Source organism: Etheostoma spectabile, chromosome 5 (genome assembly GCF_008692095.1).
Source record: "Etheostoma spectabile isolate EspeVRDwgs_2016 chromosome 5, UIUC_Espe_1.0, whole genome shotgun sequence".
In the NCBI taxonomy this organism is placed as follows: domain Eukaryota; kingdom Metazoa; phylum Chordata; class Actinopteri; order Perciformes; family Percidae; genus Etheostoma; species Etheostoma spectabile.
In genome coordinates, this window is record NC_045737.1 from 11,667,524 (window position 1) to 11,687,348 (window position 19,825).

At 41.2% G+C, this 19,825-nt stretch overlaps 1 protein-coding gene across 1 annotated transcript in view; it reads right to left on the reverse strand.

Moving 5' to 3' along the window:
* Positions 1-19,825, reverse strand: part of adgrv1 (adhesion G protein-coupled receptor V1) — a 150,895-nt gene that overhangs the window by 15,792 nt on the left and 115,278 nt on the right. Inside the window, 3 exon segments of the mRNA XM_032516956.1 lie at positions 2,035-2,156; positions 13,089-13,246; positions 17,606-17,784. Coding sequence (XP_032372847.1) covers positions 2,035-2,156; positions 13,089-13,246; positions 17,606-17,784 — 459 coding nt within the window.

The window sequence follows — 19,825 nt, forward strand, 5'->3', positions numbered from 1 at the left end:
CGCTGAAGAAACTGGCCACATGATGTCACAGAGAGGGACAAACTCTATTGGAGCTCATAAACAAGTGCGAAGTGCGACATCGACTGTTGCCGTTGACATCACTTCTCTTCATTAGTCACTTCACCAACAGTAGGAGTTTACTTTGGTGCAACACTGTTGTCTTTGGCATGTGGATGCCACATATCACCACTGGTTACCACAGACCTGTTATGGCACACTTTACAGGCAGATGGTGTCTCTCAGAGGAAGACAGAAGAGACCGCAACATTTATAGACTAGACATGAAGGAAAAGAGCCTATGGTGCCAGAGAGAGTGAGGTCCAGAGAGCTTCCTGGATGTCTGTGCAAAGAAGACATTTTTTTCCACATATCTACACATTACTCTGCCTTCAATTAATTAACTAATTAATTAGTGCTAGAATTTAGAGTTGCAAAGATGTATGGATTAATCGATTAGTTGTCAACTACTTTATTAATTGGCAACTATTTTGATAATTCTTTCCCTCAACAGGCAATGGACATTAGCATTAGCTGTAACCGCTGTGATGCTCTACTTTGGAGATTTGTTGTTCATATGTCTATGTGGTAGCATGCGTCCGTACAAAATAAACACAAAATGAAAAAAAATGTTATTCACTGGCCTGAGTAATTTTTTATGAAATAAAGTAAACATCTTTGATTCCAGCTTCTGAAATGTGAACATTTCCTAGTTTCTTCTCTCCTCTGTGACAGTAAACTGAAAATCTTTGAGTTGGGGACAAAACAAGACATTTGAGTACGTCATCTTGGGCTTTTGGAAAAAAAGTGATCACCATTTTTCACTACTTTCTGACATTTTATAGACCAAAAAACTAATCTACTAATTGAGAAAATACATAGCACTGTATGACTATAAAATGATACTTTCAGGTAAGAGAAAGACAGCCGGCTTTACAACTTTGTGAAATTATCCCACTCAACACAGAAACGTTTTTTCTTCTTTAATCAGCCATGTGCAGTCAAACAGTAATGATACAACGTTATAAAAAAGAATAAACTAAAAAATAATCCAGATAGTTATCATGATGCACAACGTTTCGGTCACACAGACTTTCCTCAGTCTATCTGACCGAAACATTGTGAAATAAAGTATTTGCATGCGTAATGGACAGTATGACTGGTAACCTTTACCTTTCCGATGCATCTACCCCAAAGAGGTGCAAAAGTGCTTTTTTGAGTCATCTGTGTATCAAAAGAAAGTTGTCTATATATTGTATTACAGAGTTGGCCATGGAGAAATGTTTCAGTGATAGGAACCAGAGGGATTGGTTGAGTTCAACCTATATTTATTGATAACTGCCTGCTATTTAACTCTTTGATGTTACAGTAGATAGCAGTGTACAGTAAATGTCAGCTGTGACGAGATATGGAGTTATCAAGAGATTCAGTGACATTTTTTAAAAACTTTTCTGATACTTGCAGTGGAAATAAAGACACTGAGAAGCAAATTAAGAGAGAGGCTAACAGAGAGAACAAACAGACAAAAGCACAAATGGAAAGCGGAGAGAGAGAGAGTGGCTTCAAAAAGATGTGACAGTGATAACCCGCCTTGCTCTCTCTCTACTCCCGAGGCTCTTTTTCCTTTGCCAACACATCAAAGAAGGGCTTCAAAGTGGGATGAAGTAGCCTTCATCTCTCACTTTCTAAGTCAACAAAACATCATAACACACACACACAGACACACACAGACACACACAGACACACACAGACACACACAGACACACACACACACACACACACACACCTAGTAGCCCAAGGTTACATCCACACTACTACGTTTTCGTGGTTAACCAGCGTTTTTAAACAAAAACAATCTCCATCCACACAAACGGTTGGACTCCGTATCAGAAATGATCTCCGTCCATATTAACATATCTGACATGTCATGTCCCATGACTGGGTGTTCTCATACATTGGGCATACTGGGTGCTGCTGTTGATTAAATGTACATATAAAATTACTGTAAGGAACAAACAAACAAGTCAATTAACTTACCAGCAAGCAGTTAAAGATGACGTAGAGGATGAGCATCCACAGGGACCTGTAGGCCATATGGAGTCCTGCCCACAACCACACCAGGGAGATTAGCAGGAACAGGTAGAGGACCAGCGGCACCTCTGGAGCACAAGGTAACAGCAGAGGATTAAAAAGCTGTACAAGTTAGTCTATCAACAACTGAATACTGCACATAACTGAAGGTTATTTGTGTTATGACTAACATTTAACATGATATAAAGGATTCACACTGCGTGCTTGAATCCAGATGTGAATGCATGATGTAGTTTCTGGGTGATATACAGCACAGTTTAATGGTTATTTGTTGCAGTGTTTCTGAAATGGGGCAGTAAAAAAGGAGGGTTGGTGTGTGTTGGTGCTGTTTACTGAACCGCTTCTTATAGTTTTGGTGTACATAGCTAGAGAGCAGAAAAATAAGGATGGCTGAGAAGACCTCAGTTGCACACAGATTTTCCTCACATCGTTTACAACACACACACACCCCACACACCACACACACCCAAACACACACACACCACACACACACACACACACACACACACACACACACACACACACACCGGCTGTGTATTCATCCCAAGCCACAACAGGCTTTTGGACAAACAGTAGTAAGTAAGTAAACTGAATGCTAAAAATGTCCACACAGCAGTTTAAAAGGAGACTGAATGTGATTTGGAGCCTAATGTTCAATCACAATTACAACACAGCTTTCAATGTGCGGAATATTGAAGTTTAACATTTTGTTTTTGTTTCAATTTCATTTGCTAATCTGTAGCTTTTAAATGTTTGAGCAAGTGTTTGTAAGATAATACGAGACCACAGAGGTCTTTCTGCATGGGTTTCTAAACTGAGCTCTCACGAAGCAACTGGTAACCCACTTTGTGTCAGGGCTAATACAGCACTGCCATACAAGCATACAGTTTGTCATGCTGCACAAGTAGAGCTGAATTTTGTGCCTCAGACTTTATTTATAAAAGGTAAGGGCAGTTACATTTATAATCCTTTTAACCATTGCCCCTTGCACTATTCATGATGTGGGAGTCTCACACAGGAGACTTCAATAAAAGGCCACTGACGTATCCTTAGACCTCATCCATATCAGGTCATGATGTTCCTCTCAGCTTGGAAAATAATTCCCTTACCTAATATTGGAACGGCTAATTAGAGGACAAACAAAAACACTGCCAATCAGGAGCAGCCTGAGTCAACTGTCAAGCTGAGTCATCACAACAGAGAGAGAGGCCTGATAAATTAAACAGCTCTTTACTATCCAGCATGTTTTTTCAGGAGGAAATAATCTAGAAGAACATGATGGAAGCAGCTGTTGACTAAAATTTAAGGTTACAACTGTAACACCCACTTCTCTGATAGCATAAAAACGCTAAGGCAGTTAATTTGCAAACTTCCAAAAACAATATTCAGCCAGGGACAATAATCAGTCTATCCCTAATAAAGTACATGAAGTGGAGCCTCTTTTCTCATTTTCTGGAAAACTCTTACGGACAACGTTCATTTAGAAATATACAGTTCTCTTTCAAGCATTCGTTTGGTATCTCACATATGGGTTACGCCTCAGCGTGTATCCCCCAGAAGCATTTTCTCACTATGCCAGCCATGATTGGCTGGCCATGTCTGACGCAAGGCGCACAAGGGGCGGTCCCTTATATAACCCACAGCTCGTGGGCCGTTACATATGTAGCCACCTCTGTTCCTCCGATGGAAATGGTGGTGGACAGAAAGCACTAAACTCTAAGGGAAGGCACAAATAGGATGAATCCATAACCTTAGGGACGTATGCCGGGTTTGGGTGTAACAAGACTTTAGAGTCCCCCGGGCCGTACTGCATACAGGATGGAATTGCTGATAAGGCGTGTCAGTCACCAACCAGCTTGGCCTGCAACTTACACACTCTACAAGCAGTGCTATCTTAAGTGAGAGCATCTTTGCACCCACTTCCAACAAAGGTTTGAATGGTGGTCCCGATAAAGCTTTCAACACCAGTGGCAAATCCCAACCGGATTTTGACACTGTGCGTAAGCGTTGTGCTGAGAGATAGAAGGTATAATGCATTGCACCAAATTATGTGTGCTAGACTTAATTTGGTGCAAATTAATGTGTTGATGTGAAGACGTACGGAAACAGGCTTGTGAGCATGTGTGCCAACAACAACATGCCCTAACAATAAGTAGTAACCACACTGAATAGAAAAGAAGGATAGAAAACAGGGTTTGAGAACTGAGAACTAAAAAAAACCTTAAACCTTGACCTACATCATTAGCCTGTTGTTAGCTCCAGGGTAGTCTCGCTTTGCCAGACCATCCACATGCTGCGGGGCGGAGGGTCTGGGTAGTCCACATAGCATTCCGAAATGGGAGAAAAAAGTGCTCTGGTTTATTGGCATTTCTTTAACCAATCAGAATCCTCATGGCCGGCGCTAAGTTCCACAAGGAGCTGCTATAAAATAGTTGTGGGAGATAAAACTCAGATTGGCAGAAAGTCTAGCTAGCTGTTTGGATTTACCCTGCAGTGATCTGAGGAGCAGTTAACCAAAATGTCCAAAAAAATTCCAACACAAAGAACGTGAAAGGAAAGACATCAGCGAAAATACATGCATCTGGCAGAATTGCACCAGAGCAATCCAGGAACTGGAACGTCAAGGATATAGACTAGCTCAAGGGTGATTTTAGACCAAAGATGTCAATCAAATGACTACAACCATACTGCATTTCTGTTGTTGCAATAACAAATTGAGTGATTTACTCAAGATATTCTGTGAAATACTTAGAAAGAGACTTTGTCTGACACCAAGATCATCCTGTGGGTCTGAAAGTGTGATGTAAACATTCATTCAACTTCCAGCTTTGGTGGGGTTTTCTGTATGGCCATGGCCATACGGAGCACATTATTAAAAGTTTACAATAAGATTACTCTAATATATATTACATAAACATAAATGTATTTCAAGGCGACATCTTCAAAATCAATTGTACCTTAAACAGACATAAATTTCTCAAATCCAAAGGGAACATGAGACTCCTGAGTCACTGTAGTCTGCTGGTTGGGGTTACATAGGACATACTGTCCAGTTCAGTTCACAAGTAGGATGGAAACACAGGGCACTGGCCCAAGGTTTGCACAGAAAGCCCTCACACTTCGGTGCCAGTTCCACCACTCTGTCAGTTCCCCTCTGCTCTGAGTGCTGCTCCTTATCTCACTGCAGCTTTCCTCTGGCTGAACTCTGTTGTACTTTTTTTTAGCCACATTTCCTCCTCAATTTCTTTTTCCTTTTTATGCCTCTCCCTTTCCGTTTGAGACTTATATCCTGCCAGTCTTGATTCATTCTGCCAAAACTCTGGTCATTGTTTTCCCATTGCTTCAGCATCATTTAGGGCCCTATTTTAACGATCTAAGCGCATGGCGTGAAGTGCATTGTGCAGCTGCGTTTAGGACGTGTCCAAATCCACTATTGCTAGTTAGACGGTGGAAAAAAGGGTCCATGTGCCGGTCGCATTGTTCTAAAAGGTTGTACTTAGTGTCTTCATTAAGTCATAAGTGTGTTTTTAGAGTAATAAGCAATGAACCAATCAGAGTGTCATCTCCCATTCCCTTTAAAAGCCAGGTGCATTTGTACCTTTGCGCATTGCTGTTATGATGGCGGATTTGCATCGTCATATTTTTATTGTTAATCTTTTGCATGTGTGTGTGCTGCTGCACTTCCCTGTGTGTGTGTAACAAGCTTAGTGTGCACACGTTGTGCATGAGCCTAGGCACATTTTACTAATGCGCTGTTAAAATAACAATGAAATGCTGCATTGACTTTAGACCAGGTTTATGTTGGTCAATGGCGTGATCACTTCCCGCTACCTCAAGATAGCAATACGCCAAGAATTCACCAGAACCAGCCTACCTGTAAGACCAGCACGCCCATGGGTGCAAAGATGGCTGCAGGTGCATTTGCTATTTAAACGACGTGGGCGCAGGACGGGAAAGTAACTGAGTCAGTCTTAAGATAGCAAAGACACTTTCGTAAGACTTTGTGCCGTCCTGCGCCGGGTGCAAGATAGGGCCCCTAGTCTCTTTGTGCTTAGTCGACATCCTTGACATTCCACTTCCGGGATTGCTCGGGTGGCGCCAGAAATTCCGCCGCATGCATGTCTTTTCCGTTTCCTTCCGCTTTCTTTGTGACGCTATTTTCAAATCGGTGAATTAATGAGGAATATGGTCAACCGTCCTCAGATCTGTGCAGGGTTAATTGAGACAGCTAGTTAGACTATCTGTCCAATCTGAGTTTTGTCTTTCAAAGCTATTTTGCAGCGTCTCTGTGCAAAGTTTAGCGCCGCCCATGACAATTCTGATTGTTTTAAAGAAATGCCATTAAACCAGAGCATGTTTTCCTCCCATCCTTAAATGCTATGTGGAGTAGCCAGACCTTTGGAGGCGTAAAAGCAAGACTACTTTGCGCTCTACAAGCCCCCCCGACGTTTTATTTCGGTGCATGTTTCCTCAGTTGATACATCTGCTTCAGAAGCCCGTTCATCAGTTGCTTTCGTTTTTTTCTCAGGCCTCTTAAACTTTGTACTGTTTCTAGTCAGAGCAACACTGACTTTCTTTTTTTTTATCTCTCTGTTTTTCTAATTTTGCACATCTGTCTCTATCTGCTTTCTCCCTGGTTGGAGTTTTCCAACGATGTAAGCACATACCAGTCTGTGGACAGGGCAGAGCTCCCACAGTAAGAACAGGTTCCCAGAGCCAAACGCTGACTAACTGTTTGGCCCGATACTGCTAAGAAGAAGCGGAAAGGAGCAGAGCAGGCACAAGTTTTCAAATGCGTGTTACTGCATGTGTGCATATACTTGTATGTGTGTGTGAACATGCATGAATGCATACACGCAGGAGAGTCCCAGCTCTCTGCCAGAGAGCTGCTACCTGATGGCCATGTGGATCTTTGTGTTTGGCGGAGCTTAGAAGTAACACAGTTTAACCCCCCAATATGGCTGTGAATCTTCTACGATTCAAGTCCATTACAATGATCCTGTTAACAATTTGATATCACAATGCATTAGGATGTATCACCTCCTCAATATCATTAGATATTGCTACACATGGTTTTCTTCGACAAAATCAAGCAGTCAGATATATATGAACTCCGCTTTTAATTGCATCTGCTCTTAAGAAAGACACTTCCTGACTGTAAGAGAGTCCGAACACAGCCGACAAAAGGCAGAAACAAAATAAAGCAGCAAGCGGGAAATCAACAGTAGGCAATAATCAACTGTGGTCTGTTTCAACGCCCCTATCCCCCAGTAGTGAACTTTCTACTCAACGCTATTTAAAGTGATTTCCTCTGGACATCGGGGAGCTACTTTTCTCCACAGGAGAACAGGCCCACGTTTACATTTGAACACAGCTGGTTCCTGGAGTGAGAAGACAAACTGAGAGGAGAACTTGGGTTCAACAAAACAGCCGGGGCAGAAACTCAAGACATCACCGTGACGGAGAGGTCAGCAGCTGTAATAACAAAGAGCTGTAACAAACGTGGGTTGAACATGTACAGATACCCCACATACAAAGTTATATGTGTGTGAACTAAGAGCATTTAGGTACTGTGTTTTTTTTTTACATTGTTTAACTGCAGACGATATACTGGCAGGAGTGACATTACTAAGAGTACTAAGGTTGCAAAGGTATATTTTTGTGTACTTTCATGGTATAAACACATACAAGGAATTCACAAGAACATTTGGCAAAAAAAATAAGCCCAACAGTGCTCAGATCTTTTTAAAGACTATTTTTTGGCATTTTAGGCCTTTATTTGAGAGGACAGCTTAGACTTGAAAAAGGGGGCGTTAGAGGGGGAATGACATGCAGCAAAGCGCTGCATGTCAGAATTGAACATGTGACTTCTGCAGTGAGGACGGGGCCTCTGACTATTGGGTGCACGCTCTACCAGGTGCGCAACCCAGGCACCCAAGAAGTGCTCAGATCTTTTAAGTAAAAGTAATGATACAAACATTTAAGAATACTAAATTACAAGTAAAAGTGAGTTTTAACTACTTTATATGGTCCAGTGACTCCCTCACAGGGTCAAACGATAAATCTGAAATGATTAATGAGGTAGGAAAGAAGAAATAAAGTAATTATTATTTTATTATATTATTTACAAGGGAAGTTCAGAGGGAAAATGTTTCTTTGGTGGATGTTAAACAAATTGCATACAGTACATTGAAATGTAACATATTTTGTAATAATATTGTATTTCATAAGCTTAAAATGTAAAATTCTATTCTGAAAAGTAACTAATAATTATAGCTGTCAAATAAATGTAGTTTTCTTTAAAAAAGCACAACATTATCCTCTGAACTGTAGTGGAGTAAAAGTATCAAATTGATTGTATTGTACAGGTGCTTCCTCCCGCCAGAGCCTGAAGGACAGTAGTTTAGAAAGCAAACAGCAGTAAACCCAAACTCAACTGACATTGGCCAGAACAGGGAATTTTCCATTCCTACTCCTGCCAGGAGAGGTTTTTTTTTTTTTGTCCTGGTCTTCAACTCTGACTGTGATGAGTGGGTGCTCTGGTTGCCATAGCCATCATAGAGGGACATATATTAGGGGGGAATTACTAGAATTGTTGGGTCCTTGTATATTATAGTGTGTGTTCTAGACTGTGAACCAGTGAATCTGTAAAGTGTCTTGAGATAACACTTTTTATGAATTGATACTATAAATAAAATTGAATTGGATTCAATTGAATATTATCTCTTTAACCCTTGTGTTGTCTTCCGGTCAAATTTAAGTCAAGTTTCTTTGAAAAAGTACTTACACAACTGAAACCACTGACACGACACTCTAAATGCTACCTTCTAATAAAACTGCATCTGCCTCACAAAAACTCAACATTAATACACTAGTTTATCAACATCAATTCTATCGTTCAATTCTATTTCAAAAGTTATTGTCATTAGAATGCAGGAGCAGATTGAGGCTCTGTTGTTGTAATAAACCATGTTTGGTGAAAGGCGGTCTAGTTATTGCTTAGGACAAAAGGATTTTATTCCTAAAAACAAAAAACTAATTCTAATTATAAAAATTATTCCTGAAAACAAAGACAAAACAATAAAATACGCTTGGCATCCGAATAAAGCAACTACCCAGCCTCAAAAACACAAAGTACATAAAACAGCACTCTGCAATCAGACCTCCATCACGTTTTTATTTATTTCAACATTCCTGGCCAACAATTGAACAATAAAAGTGAAGGTGTACTCACTTCTGTATTAAAAGAAAATCATATTTTGCAAACACACCTTGAGTGAGGGCGCTGATAGTCTTACTGATGTGCTCTGAATAGTGTTGTTGTCAGTCCAGTTTATTTATGTTTGTTGTTTGGCGGGCAAGCCTTGCATTGCATAATCTTTGTTGAGGTGCAGGAACATGTCTTCAGGTTTGCACCAACATGAAGACTAGTGCAGACCAATAGATCATATTTTCATCACCATTGCAATATTAAACATAAGCATGATGAAAACTTCCCAAAAGACTGAAATACAATGAATAAGGGAAGTCAATTTTATTTTGGGATGGGTACCAAACCTGTTATTAAATGGGGCCCAGGGATAAAACTAGCAATTATCATCAAGCTGCAGCTTCTCCCCTGCTCTGTGTCGGGGCTGAGCTCCTCCACACACACACACACACACACACACACACACACACACACACACACACACACACACACACACACACACACACACACACACACACACACACACACACACACACACACACACACACACACACACACAAACATACACACACTGAACAAATTCAGCTGACAGCAGATCAGAGAGGCCGTGGTGGAGAAAGTAAAGTAGTCTCCACACAATATTCCGGGACGGGAAAAAAACCTGGTCTGGTGTATTGGCATTTCTTTAAACCAATCACAATCGTTATGGGCGGCGGTACGCGCCGGACAGAGCCACGGTGCCGTCACAAAATTAACTTGTTTTGGTGGAACACGTGCACGTTCAAACGTTGTTTTAGTCGTGCAAAAGAAACTCAGATCGGACAGCTAGAATTTCAACACAAAGGAAGGTAACGGACGTCTGGCCTAAATGAGTGACATCCAGCTGAATTTCCATCGACAAGAGCATTCCTTGGAGTGGAACGTTGTGGATATAGATTATTTTTAAACATACTTTAAGGGATATTTTTCATGTTTTTAAGGCTCAAGTAGTATTTGAGACAGGTACGCATAGACAGTACATGAAAATAACTTAAGTTTTGTGGAGAGAACCATCCAGAAGGGCTTTAAAACTGAACTTGGCCATTTTGGATATAGACTAACAGTAAAGTGACTCATAGGCGAAAGTGAAGACAGCTCGAGTTGGAGACAACTACGCTTGTTACTGTAAGTGCAATAAAACCTTTGTGAGCAAATACTTTATTAATACACCGGTTCAACAAGCATAAACATGTAGACATGTAGAAAGCAATAATTTAATCTTTTCTACCGCTGCCTCTCAGCCATCAAGCACAGCGAGGTAGCTCGGCTAATATTGAATTGTGACAAGCTAAAACAAAACTGTCTGTATTCGTTGGTTTATCTTAGTTTACCTCATAAAAAAATTAATTAAATTAGCTAATTCTTGTAAACCTAGCTGCTGGATGAGACTAAAGATAAGCCCCTCCTCCTTTCCCCCCCTCTAAATTCACATGGCTAATTATAATGCATGCCAATAAAATCATAGAACCTTGGCTGTGTCTAATATAAACGCTTCAATATTTGTTTATTTATCTCAAGTCATATCGTCATCACTATAATCAACAATGTTATCGCACAATACAGATTTTCCTCTTATCGGGCAGGCCTAGGGCAGAACACACACTGGCACACTTGCTTGATTTCACTGACGTCAAAAGTCCTGCTATATCTTGCACAGCCCTGTGCACGGCCACACACACACACACACACACACACACACACACACACACACACACACACACACACACACACACACACACACACACACACACACACACACACACACACACACACACACACACACACACACACACACACACACACACACACACACTTAGCTTATCTCCAAATGACTTCAACTGTCCCACAGGTTCTGCACATATCTTAGCTGGATGGGAACGTCAAGGTGAAGCAAACCATATTTGATTAAAATATCAAGGAGAATCAAAAGTTTTTTTGTGATAGGTCTTGATCTTTTGTCTGACCAATACACATTTCAGGACAGAAACTGATCAGGGTTGTTGTAGCAGTGCCTGTGGCTTTCAGGGAATAAGCAGAGGCGTAGCCTGTGTTAAGAACAAAACAATATAACAGGTCTTTCCATCCCATTTGTTTTATTCCCCATTGGACTCTGGACATGTTGAAACAAAGCCAATACTGATATAGTGCAAAGAATTGTACACTGCACTCGGCCATAATTTACAATAAAGAAAAAAAAAACACTATGACGAAATGCAGTCCATAGTATTTGTGTACATGTTGTGTTCATGCTCCTTCATGTGCATGTGTATATGTGGTGGTACGGTGCGTCCACATAAAAACTAAAGGTCCAATCAACACTGATCCATCACTGCATGAACTTTGACAAAGAACATTGCCATCCAACTTTGGGTTTTAGATTCCATTTGAATTGCCAATCATGTAGAGGTTTTCACAGAACTGTTCAACACAAAACTCACATATTTACACCTCAAGGACCAGTCTTTCGTCTGTGTTTGTTAAACTCATCTTCAGCTTGGACTTTAGACTGCTGCTTTGAATAGCGTGTGCTGTGCTTACCTTTCCTGGCTTTCTCTTTCTCTCTCTCTCAGGGTTAATAAGAAGTTTGAGAAGCTGCTGAAACCTTGTTTTCCTCTCTACTTTTTGCATTGCAACACAGTACAGAACCATATTCTGCGTCTCCTTGTCTCTCAACTCAAAAACCCTCTGACCTTTAGCCCCAGACTGGTGAGTAAACAAGAAAGAATTGCTCTCTTGTCAGTAATGCACACCTACCTGCAGTTCAGCAAAGCACTGTTTTGGTTTCGTACACTACTTCAGAGGCCACACACAGTGTGTCGGGCAAACCGCGTGCCAGCTAAAGGACTAGCACAAATCCAGGCTTTGCTTTGTCATTTGAGGGCCTTGACTGAGCAAAACAAGCTAAAGCCGGCTGACTCTCATTGAGGGACACTGATTCCAGCCACTGAGGGACTAAAGTGGTTTGGCTAGGATCTTCATATGTGGGCTACTGACTCTTTCTTAACCATTACTCTGTGATGGTTATTTCTCTGCAAACAGGTATCTCACTTCAAGTACAAGGTTGAAGTTGTTTCCACACATCTCACTGCATTGAGTGCATTTTGGAGCTTTAAATAACTTTAAACAGTGATAGAAAGATTTTGAAATCTTTTCTGTATGACCAAAAACACCACCAGACTGTTTAAAATACATGTCTACCTAAGTGCAATGGCTGAATAAAAGTTTTAATGTAGAAAAGCAGGTATTGTTTTTTTTCTCCTGTACAATAAATCCCTCGGGTACACACACAGAGCAGACAGAGACAGAGCTTGTAAGCTGAGCAAAGATAGGGGTTGAAATATTTAGCCCAAAAATAGGGGTGGATGCAGTGTAGTTCCTGAGAGGATCCTGGCAGCAGGGTCCTTGTTTTGTAATGTTTGTACACAGTGAGATAATGTGTACAATAGTACACAGTGCAATTGTTTTTGGAGTTCTTATCTTTTTGTGTGAATACTAGAGTTTTTCCTGGCTCAGAATGGGCCTTTGGGGGGGCGACTACACAAGACAGCAACCATTATTGGTCCGCGTACAGTAAAGGCATAGAGTCTGTGTTACCTAGAAATCTATGCATTTACCTGTTATTTTTGGTGCAACTCTGAATACATATGTATGCCTCACATACTGTAGTAGAAGGCACATCTCAAATCTATGCTGAAGTACAGTATAACTGCATTCACTTATCCGTTTGAACACACATGCACGCATTTGGTACCTGTGCTGTTGGTTCGTCCGCGGTACATGTCGTCGTAGGCCTTCCACTGCTGAGTAACCTGATAGGCGTGTATGAACACGACCATGACTGCAACCAGACAGATGAGAGGCACCAGCACTGCCGTGCACAGAGCTGCATAGATGTTTGGGATGAAGCACCTAGAGAGGGGACGGGAAAAAAATAAGAGTGATGTGTTTTTTTCACGTAGAAAGAAGCAGAATGTACAGAGAAAGAAGAGGAAATTATGCGTCCGGCTCAAAGGTAAGCTCTAGAAAACGGAAAAATATTACATCACTATAATGCTCTATATTTACTCCAAGTTAGGACTTTGTTTCTTAAGTTTCACAAACAGGATCTGGCTTGTGAGACCTCTGAGCCTGCCTAAGACTCAAGGCGCTCTTGCCCAACAGCTTTTGTCTTCAACAGCAAAACACGTATGTTCTTAAATCTTCTGAGCAACTAGGTCACCCTGCAGCCACAGTGGGATACTATCTAAGGCCAAAGATGCTTCAAAGTGTTTTATCTATTTAAAAGAAGGCAGAACATTTTTCAGGAATAAAGGAACATGTGTCTCTTGCTTTGAATAGGAGATGGATATGGAGTGGTTATGTGAGTTCATCTGCTGATCCTGCCTAAGGGCCCTATCTTGCACCCGGCACAGCCCGGCACAAAGTCCGACTCAATTGTCTTTGGTATTTTAAGACCAACGCAGTTGTTAATTTCCCATCAAGCGCCCACGTCGTTTAAATAGCAAATGCACCTGCGTCACATGGACGTGCTGGTCTTACAGGGAGGTGTGTTTAGGTGAATTCGTGTCGTATTGCTATCTTGAGGCAGCGGGAAGTGATCGCGCCATTAACCAACAAAAACCTGGTCTAAAGTCAAGAGTGCAGCATTTCATTGAATTTTAAAAGCGCATTAGTATAAACAATAATAATAGTACAGTGCAAATCCATAATAGCAATGCGCCAAGGTACAAACACGCCTGGCTTTTAAAGATAATGGGAGTTGACACTCTGATTGGTTGATTGCATGTTATGCCCAAAACACATCCATAAATTAATGAAGACATTAAGTACAACCCTTTGAACCATGCAACCGGCGCGTGAACACTTTTTTCCACTGTCAAACTAGCAAAAGTGGATTTGGACATGCCCTAAATGCACCTGCGCCATGCGCTTCACGCTGTGTGCTTAGATCGTTAAAATAGGGCCCTAACAGTCAAAAGCTTTTTTCTTGAAAAAAGTGAAATTCTCAAGTTATTTCTCTTTCTGCAATTTTCCTGCTGTGACTCAGTATGACTTGTTTTCCTGGGAAATCTTCATTGAGTTCTTTCCCAGCTTCTGTCCAATCAAGATGTGTTTTTTCTTTATAAAAAAAACAACAAAAAGAAACAGAGCAAAACATCTTTCTCTGGTAAAAATCAACAACCTCATGAAAACTGTAACTGCCAAAACACTCGTGTGACTTTGACCTTTTTCACAAAACAAGCTCGGCCCCTGGTTTGGTGGGAGCGTGAAATACAGATAGGACCTCACGGCAGAACTGAGTAGTTGCAAAGATATAATTAGAGCTATGCTAGCCATAACATAACATGAGGTAGGCCAAATAAAGCATTGCATTAACCGGTGCCAGCAAGACAACCAGGCCATGAGAGTGTAAACACACTGGAATATGGATATTTGTACGGCTGTGGCCTTGTGAGAGGATGAGATTCTACTGTAGTGAAAAATCCTATGAAAGTCTCATAAGAAATAAAAAAACATTACCCAGGGGCACATTTTACTGATTTTATAGTTTGGGAGAGAAGAAATAAAGTGGGTAATGCGTTTTATGGGGGATCTTTATAGAAATACTGCAGGGATTTTCTTTCTACACATATGGTTGGAGTGTTATGGGTCACTTAAGCACAGGGCCTTGTTTAAGGGAGACCTAATGTGAAGTTAAAGGTATAAGTCAATTCTATCTTAAAGGAGAATTCCGGTCAATTTCCACACGTAGCTCTGTTGTTTAGAATTTTGGAGTGCTGTCAGTAGCAAGAAAAACCAAACCAATCGGTGCTGCCTACACTGTGTTATCCTCCTGCTAGAATTAGCACCCAACAGGCTTCAACAGGGCAAGTTCTAAACGTGTTTTTAACCTCTAAACATGTTCAAAATGTCATTTCAAGTGCCTACCCATGTGCAGTGATTCCTTCCGAGGGAACACAGCGAATCTGACTGCAGTAGATGTGACAGAACGGCATACATGTTGTGTTAATCCATACCTCTGTTTATTTTAAGTCCACACTAGTCGACTGTCAAACTCATACAATCCAATATTCCAAAATGTATTTTTTCCACAAAAAAAAACAATTTGCCGTTGTTACGTCCTTGTAGAAACAGGCTGTAACCTGACACCACAGTGGAGCCAGGAGGGCAGAGAGGCCGACTGAAGCAGGTCAAAAGTTCAAGAGCCCACTGCTTAGTTACCTATGTGCATGCATGATAGCTCTTGAACTCTTGAACTTTTGAAGCTCTGCTGGCTCCACTGTGGTGTCTGGTTACAGTCTTTTGCTACATAGTCATAACTTGCCCTGTTTAAGCCTGTTGGGTGCTAACTCTAGCAGGAGGATAACTCGGTGTAGGTAGCACCGATTGTTTTCGTTTTTCTCACTACTGACAGCACTCCAAATTTCAAAACAACAGAGCTACGTGTTGACCAGAACTCTCCTTTAAGGAGACAGACATGCATCTGTAGTATGAGTGATGACAGGACATTAAAGTTGTACGTTTTCATTATAAAACAGCCTGCATGGAATAGATACATGTAGATGTCAGGTTTAAATGTCCGCCTCCCCAGGAATTTACTCAAGCAACTTTATAGCCTGGCTTTAAAGTAGCCACACTAACCATGAATCAGTCTATCCAAGTAACACCGATTATCATGTTACACTCAAATAACAATATCCAACAGTATTTACATTGTCTTTTTCATCTCCAAATCATGGTTATAAGATTTACTTTACTAGCAAAAGCTAATTGGGTGATGCATCTGTGAAGAAATTTCAGTGATCACTTCTGCTCATCAACAGTCAATCAAAATGATCTACTGTATGTGCCACAGTGAAAATCAACCAACATAGCACTATTAAGAGCTCTCAACCACACAATGTGAGACCCAGATAGATGAAGGTACACCTTAATGTACCCTGTGTACGTATCAGGGTTCAACGTTTTTCTTTCACTGTGAAAATTGAAAACAAATTTGTACTGACCCCTAAACAAATGTTTTTTTTCAGAGGACAAGACAAACAATAAAAAAAGCGTCAAAAGAAAAAATATAGAGATTTTATTTTTCAAATTTTGGAAAAAACATCATCTTTTTTTAAACATCAAAAAAAAAAAGCGCCAACTCAATTCTTGATTGGCCAACGGTGCATTCAACTCATATCCCTCAAAAAGCATTCTCTGACGGTAGCAAGTACCAGCACCACAGTGGTGATAGAAGGGTGACAACAGGCAATCATGAAAAAACGGGGCGAAAAGTTGCCTTCTGTTGATAGGATACATATGAAATCAAATATGTATGACACAAAAATGCTCACTGACGCAAGGTTTGAGCTTGACACCTGCTTGTAAGCAATCAGGGTGAAACTGAGACGACTTCAGTGTTGAGAAAACAAGACGGCTACATGTTTACATCCAAAAGGAGAGAGAAACAGAGAGAGAGAGATGGGGGGAGCGGGGGAAATAAAAGGCTGCCTCATTCCCTGTGAGGAAGGTTCGCTTCCAGGGAAACTGAATACTCCTCTGTATCCTTGAGTCTCTCATGTATACGCTCACTGTCTTGCAAACACCCACCCATCCACCCACAGGAAACACGCATACACCCTCAATCCCAAGGATAACAGCCACACCTAAGACCTCGGGCTAATTGTAGATGTGATTTAAGAGTTCACTTCATCGGTATTTGATTAAGCCCGTCACACACACGCTTTATCCCACACGCAAGACGGCCCCCGAAGCACGTTTACTCTGGCAATAACTATACACACACACACGCACACTTAGACACACCTGACTAGGGACCATTGTGCAGTGTCCTCACCAGTTATTTATAGCCCACACACAGACACAAAACAAAGCCAAATGGGAAATGTGTTATTTAAGATTGCTCCCTCCCTCCCTGAAAGCCTCCACCTATACTGCAAGGTGAAGAATCAGGTTTCTCTGTGGGGAGACTCATTTACTCATTCATTTGATTGGGCAAACAACCTCCTCACATGATGTCACTGGCTCAGGTGTTTTCTGTTTGCTCTACTCTAGCCTGAAGTGGAATTTACCTAGCTCTGAAAAAGAAACTGAAGTCACCATGTCTGACTCAGACTGGTGTAAAAAAAATACACCCACGAGTCCTCTTACAAAAACAGATTACGTCAGTGTTGGCTCAATTCCACCTCTCTTTAAGCATTTCTAAAGACCACTTGTGTGTGTGTGTGTATTTGTGTGCCTGTGTTTTGCCATGTCCATACTCACACATCTCCTTGCACCAGTCCGTATACACTGTGTATGCTCCATCCGTAGCCGCCGAGCAGGACAATGACCAGGACAATGATAACAAGTGCTGGAAGTCCCCAACCCATCATGAAGTACAGCAGGTATCGACGCTCTGTGTGCTCGTCATTCATCACCAGAACTTGCCAGAAGTTCACCGCCTGGGGACAGAGTTTGAGGAAACAACTTATGTAAAGAAAAACATGTGTGCAAGCAAGCAACAAGCAACACCTATATATATATATATATATATATATATATGGAAAATGTAAACGTTTGAGTTTGAACACATTTGGTGCTCATAGTGAGTGAAGAAGTACAACCACATTTTTTAATCACACATCACAATAGCTATATTTACTTTGTAATCTAGCAGGCTTTGGTCGTCTCATCCAGCTGATACACTGAGCCCTAAGCAGATTTTCTGAACACCTGTTGGTTGCAACACGATGTATTATCCCTGTGTGAAGATCTCCGCAGACAATAACATTTCTGTCAGACAACGTTAAATAGCTGCACAGGTGAAGAGCAAAGGGCAAAGGTTACTTTCAAGTTTTAACGTTGAGCTACAGGGAAAAAACTAAGTATCTCTCTATTTTCCCAGTCTTTATTGTGGGCTGGGGTTACAAATTGGACCTTTACTCCCCCTAGCCTCATTCCGACCACACTGTTTACAGCCTAAACAGGTTTAACTTTCATTGTAAAAGGAAAATCAATGTAGATATCATTAATTCCTTCATTGGTTCAGAGTAATAAACATTTACGCAACAGCTAAACAACTACAATGATCAACAGCTGATGATGTTTATGAATGTCTACCTGCCCTCGGACTGCAGACTTACAGCTGAAACACACCGGGCCCGTAAGTGTCACGTAGCGTAGATACATGCCGAATCGTGCACCTTGCCATTCATTACCGGAGGCGTAAATGTCACGTAACGTAGATACGTGCCTTAGCGTGCGCCTGCCCTAACAAAGCGGTCCTTCTCCTCTTAGATCTTAGGTCTTCTTGTATGTGATTACAAGCCTGGCTTGACAAATACACTCAAGTCTCGTGCAAGAAATAGAGGAGACGCCAAAACTATTGCCAAAACGCGCCCGGTGTGACGACAGATAACAATGCAACGCTGACCTCTTCTTCAGATAACCTCTGTCTCCCCCATAACCTTGTATAACCATTGACCATGTTGCGAATCACAAGATCACTATTTTTCTGGTCTGATTGGGCCCTAACAGCTTTACTTGACTGCACTGAGACACTAGCTTGATGTAGGTTAGATTCAAGACATGCCTTTCATTGGCAGGCTTGTGAGCAGGCTGGAGCCATGGAGGTACAGTAAATGGATTATGGGTAACTTTGAGCAGAGCTGTTGCCTCTGCAGTGGCTACGTCCTTCACTGACTGTTGACGCTGCAGCCTAAGAATATTGCCATATGTTACCAAATTACAAAACATATATTTCTTGTATCTCTCTATTTCTCACCCCCCTCTCCCCAACCAGTTGAGGAATAGAGCCCAAGAGCTAGGTTCTGTGCAAGGGTTCTGCCTCTTAAAAGGAAGGTTTTCTTCGCTGCTGTTACACCAAATGCCTGCTCTTGTGGGAATTGTTGGGTCTCTGTAAATTATAGTGTGGTCTTGACCTGCTCTATCTGTAAAGTGTCCTGTCTGTTTTGATTTGACATTATAAATAAAATGAATTGAATTGAACAGCCATGCAAATATAGTTTGGGTTTTAGATTGGTCCAGTTTTTGAGGTTTCTGTTGCCGTCGCAACACAATGGATGTGAATAGAACTTGAAGTGAACATTACACAAATTCAACAGCAATGTGTCTTTTCACAGAACACGTCCTGTTAGTCTGGATATTCCACTGATATTGTAGAGAATAGTTTACACTGGAACTACTTCCTATTGAAGGAATACGCCATGAAAACATTTGACAGCGTGTTCTGTGGATTACTCAGATTGCATTGGAAATTTTGAATTACAAGTAACAAATACAACTGAAACTATCTGCACTGCTGGATGCCACTGACAGTAAGTGCGTATGATGTAATTTAGGGTGAACTGATGCTTCAAGCGGGATTGAAGAAGTAGCCCGATTACCCACCCATTATCACAATCAAATACTGTCTTCTAGCAGAACACTGGCAGGGATCGTCCAACTACAAACCAGTGAAATTGGCACAATGTTTAGCTCACA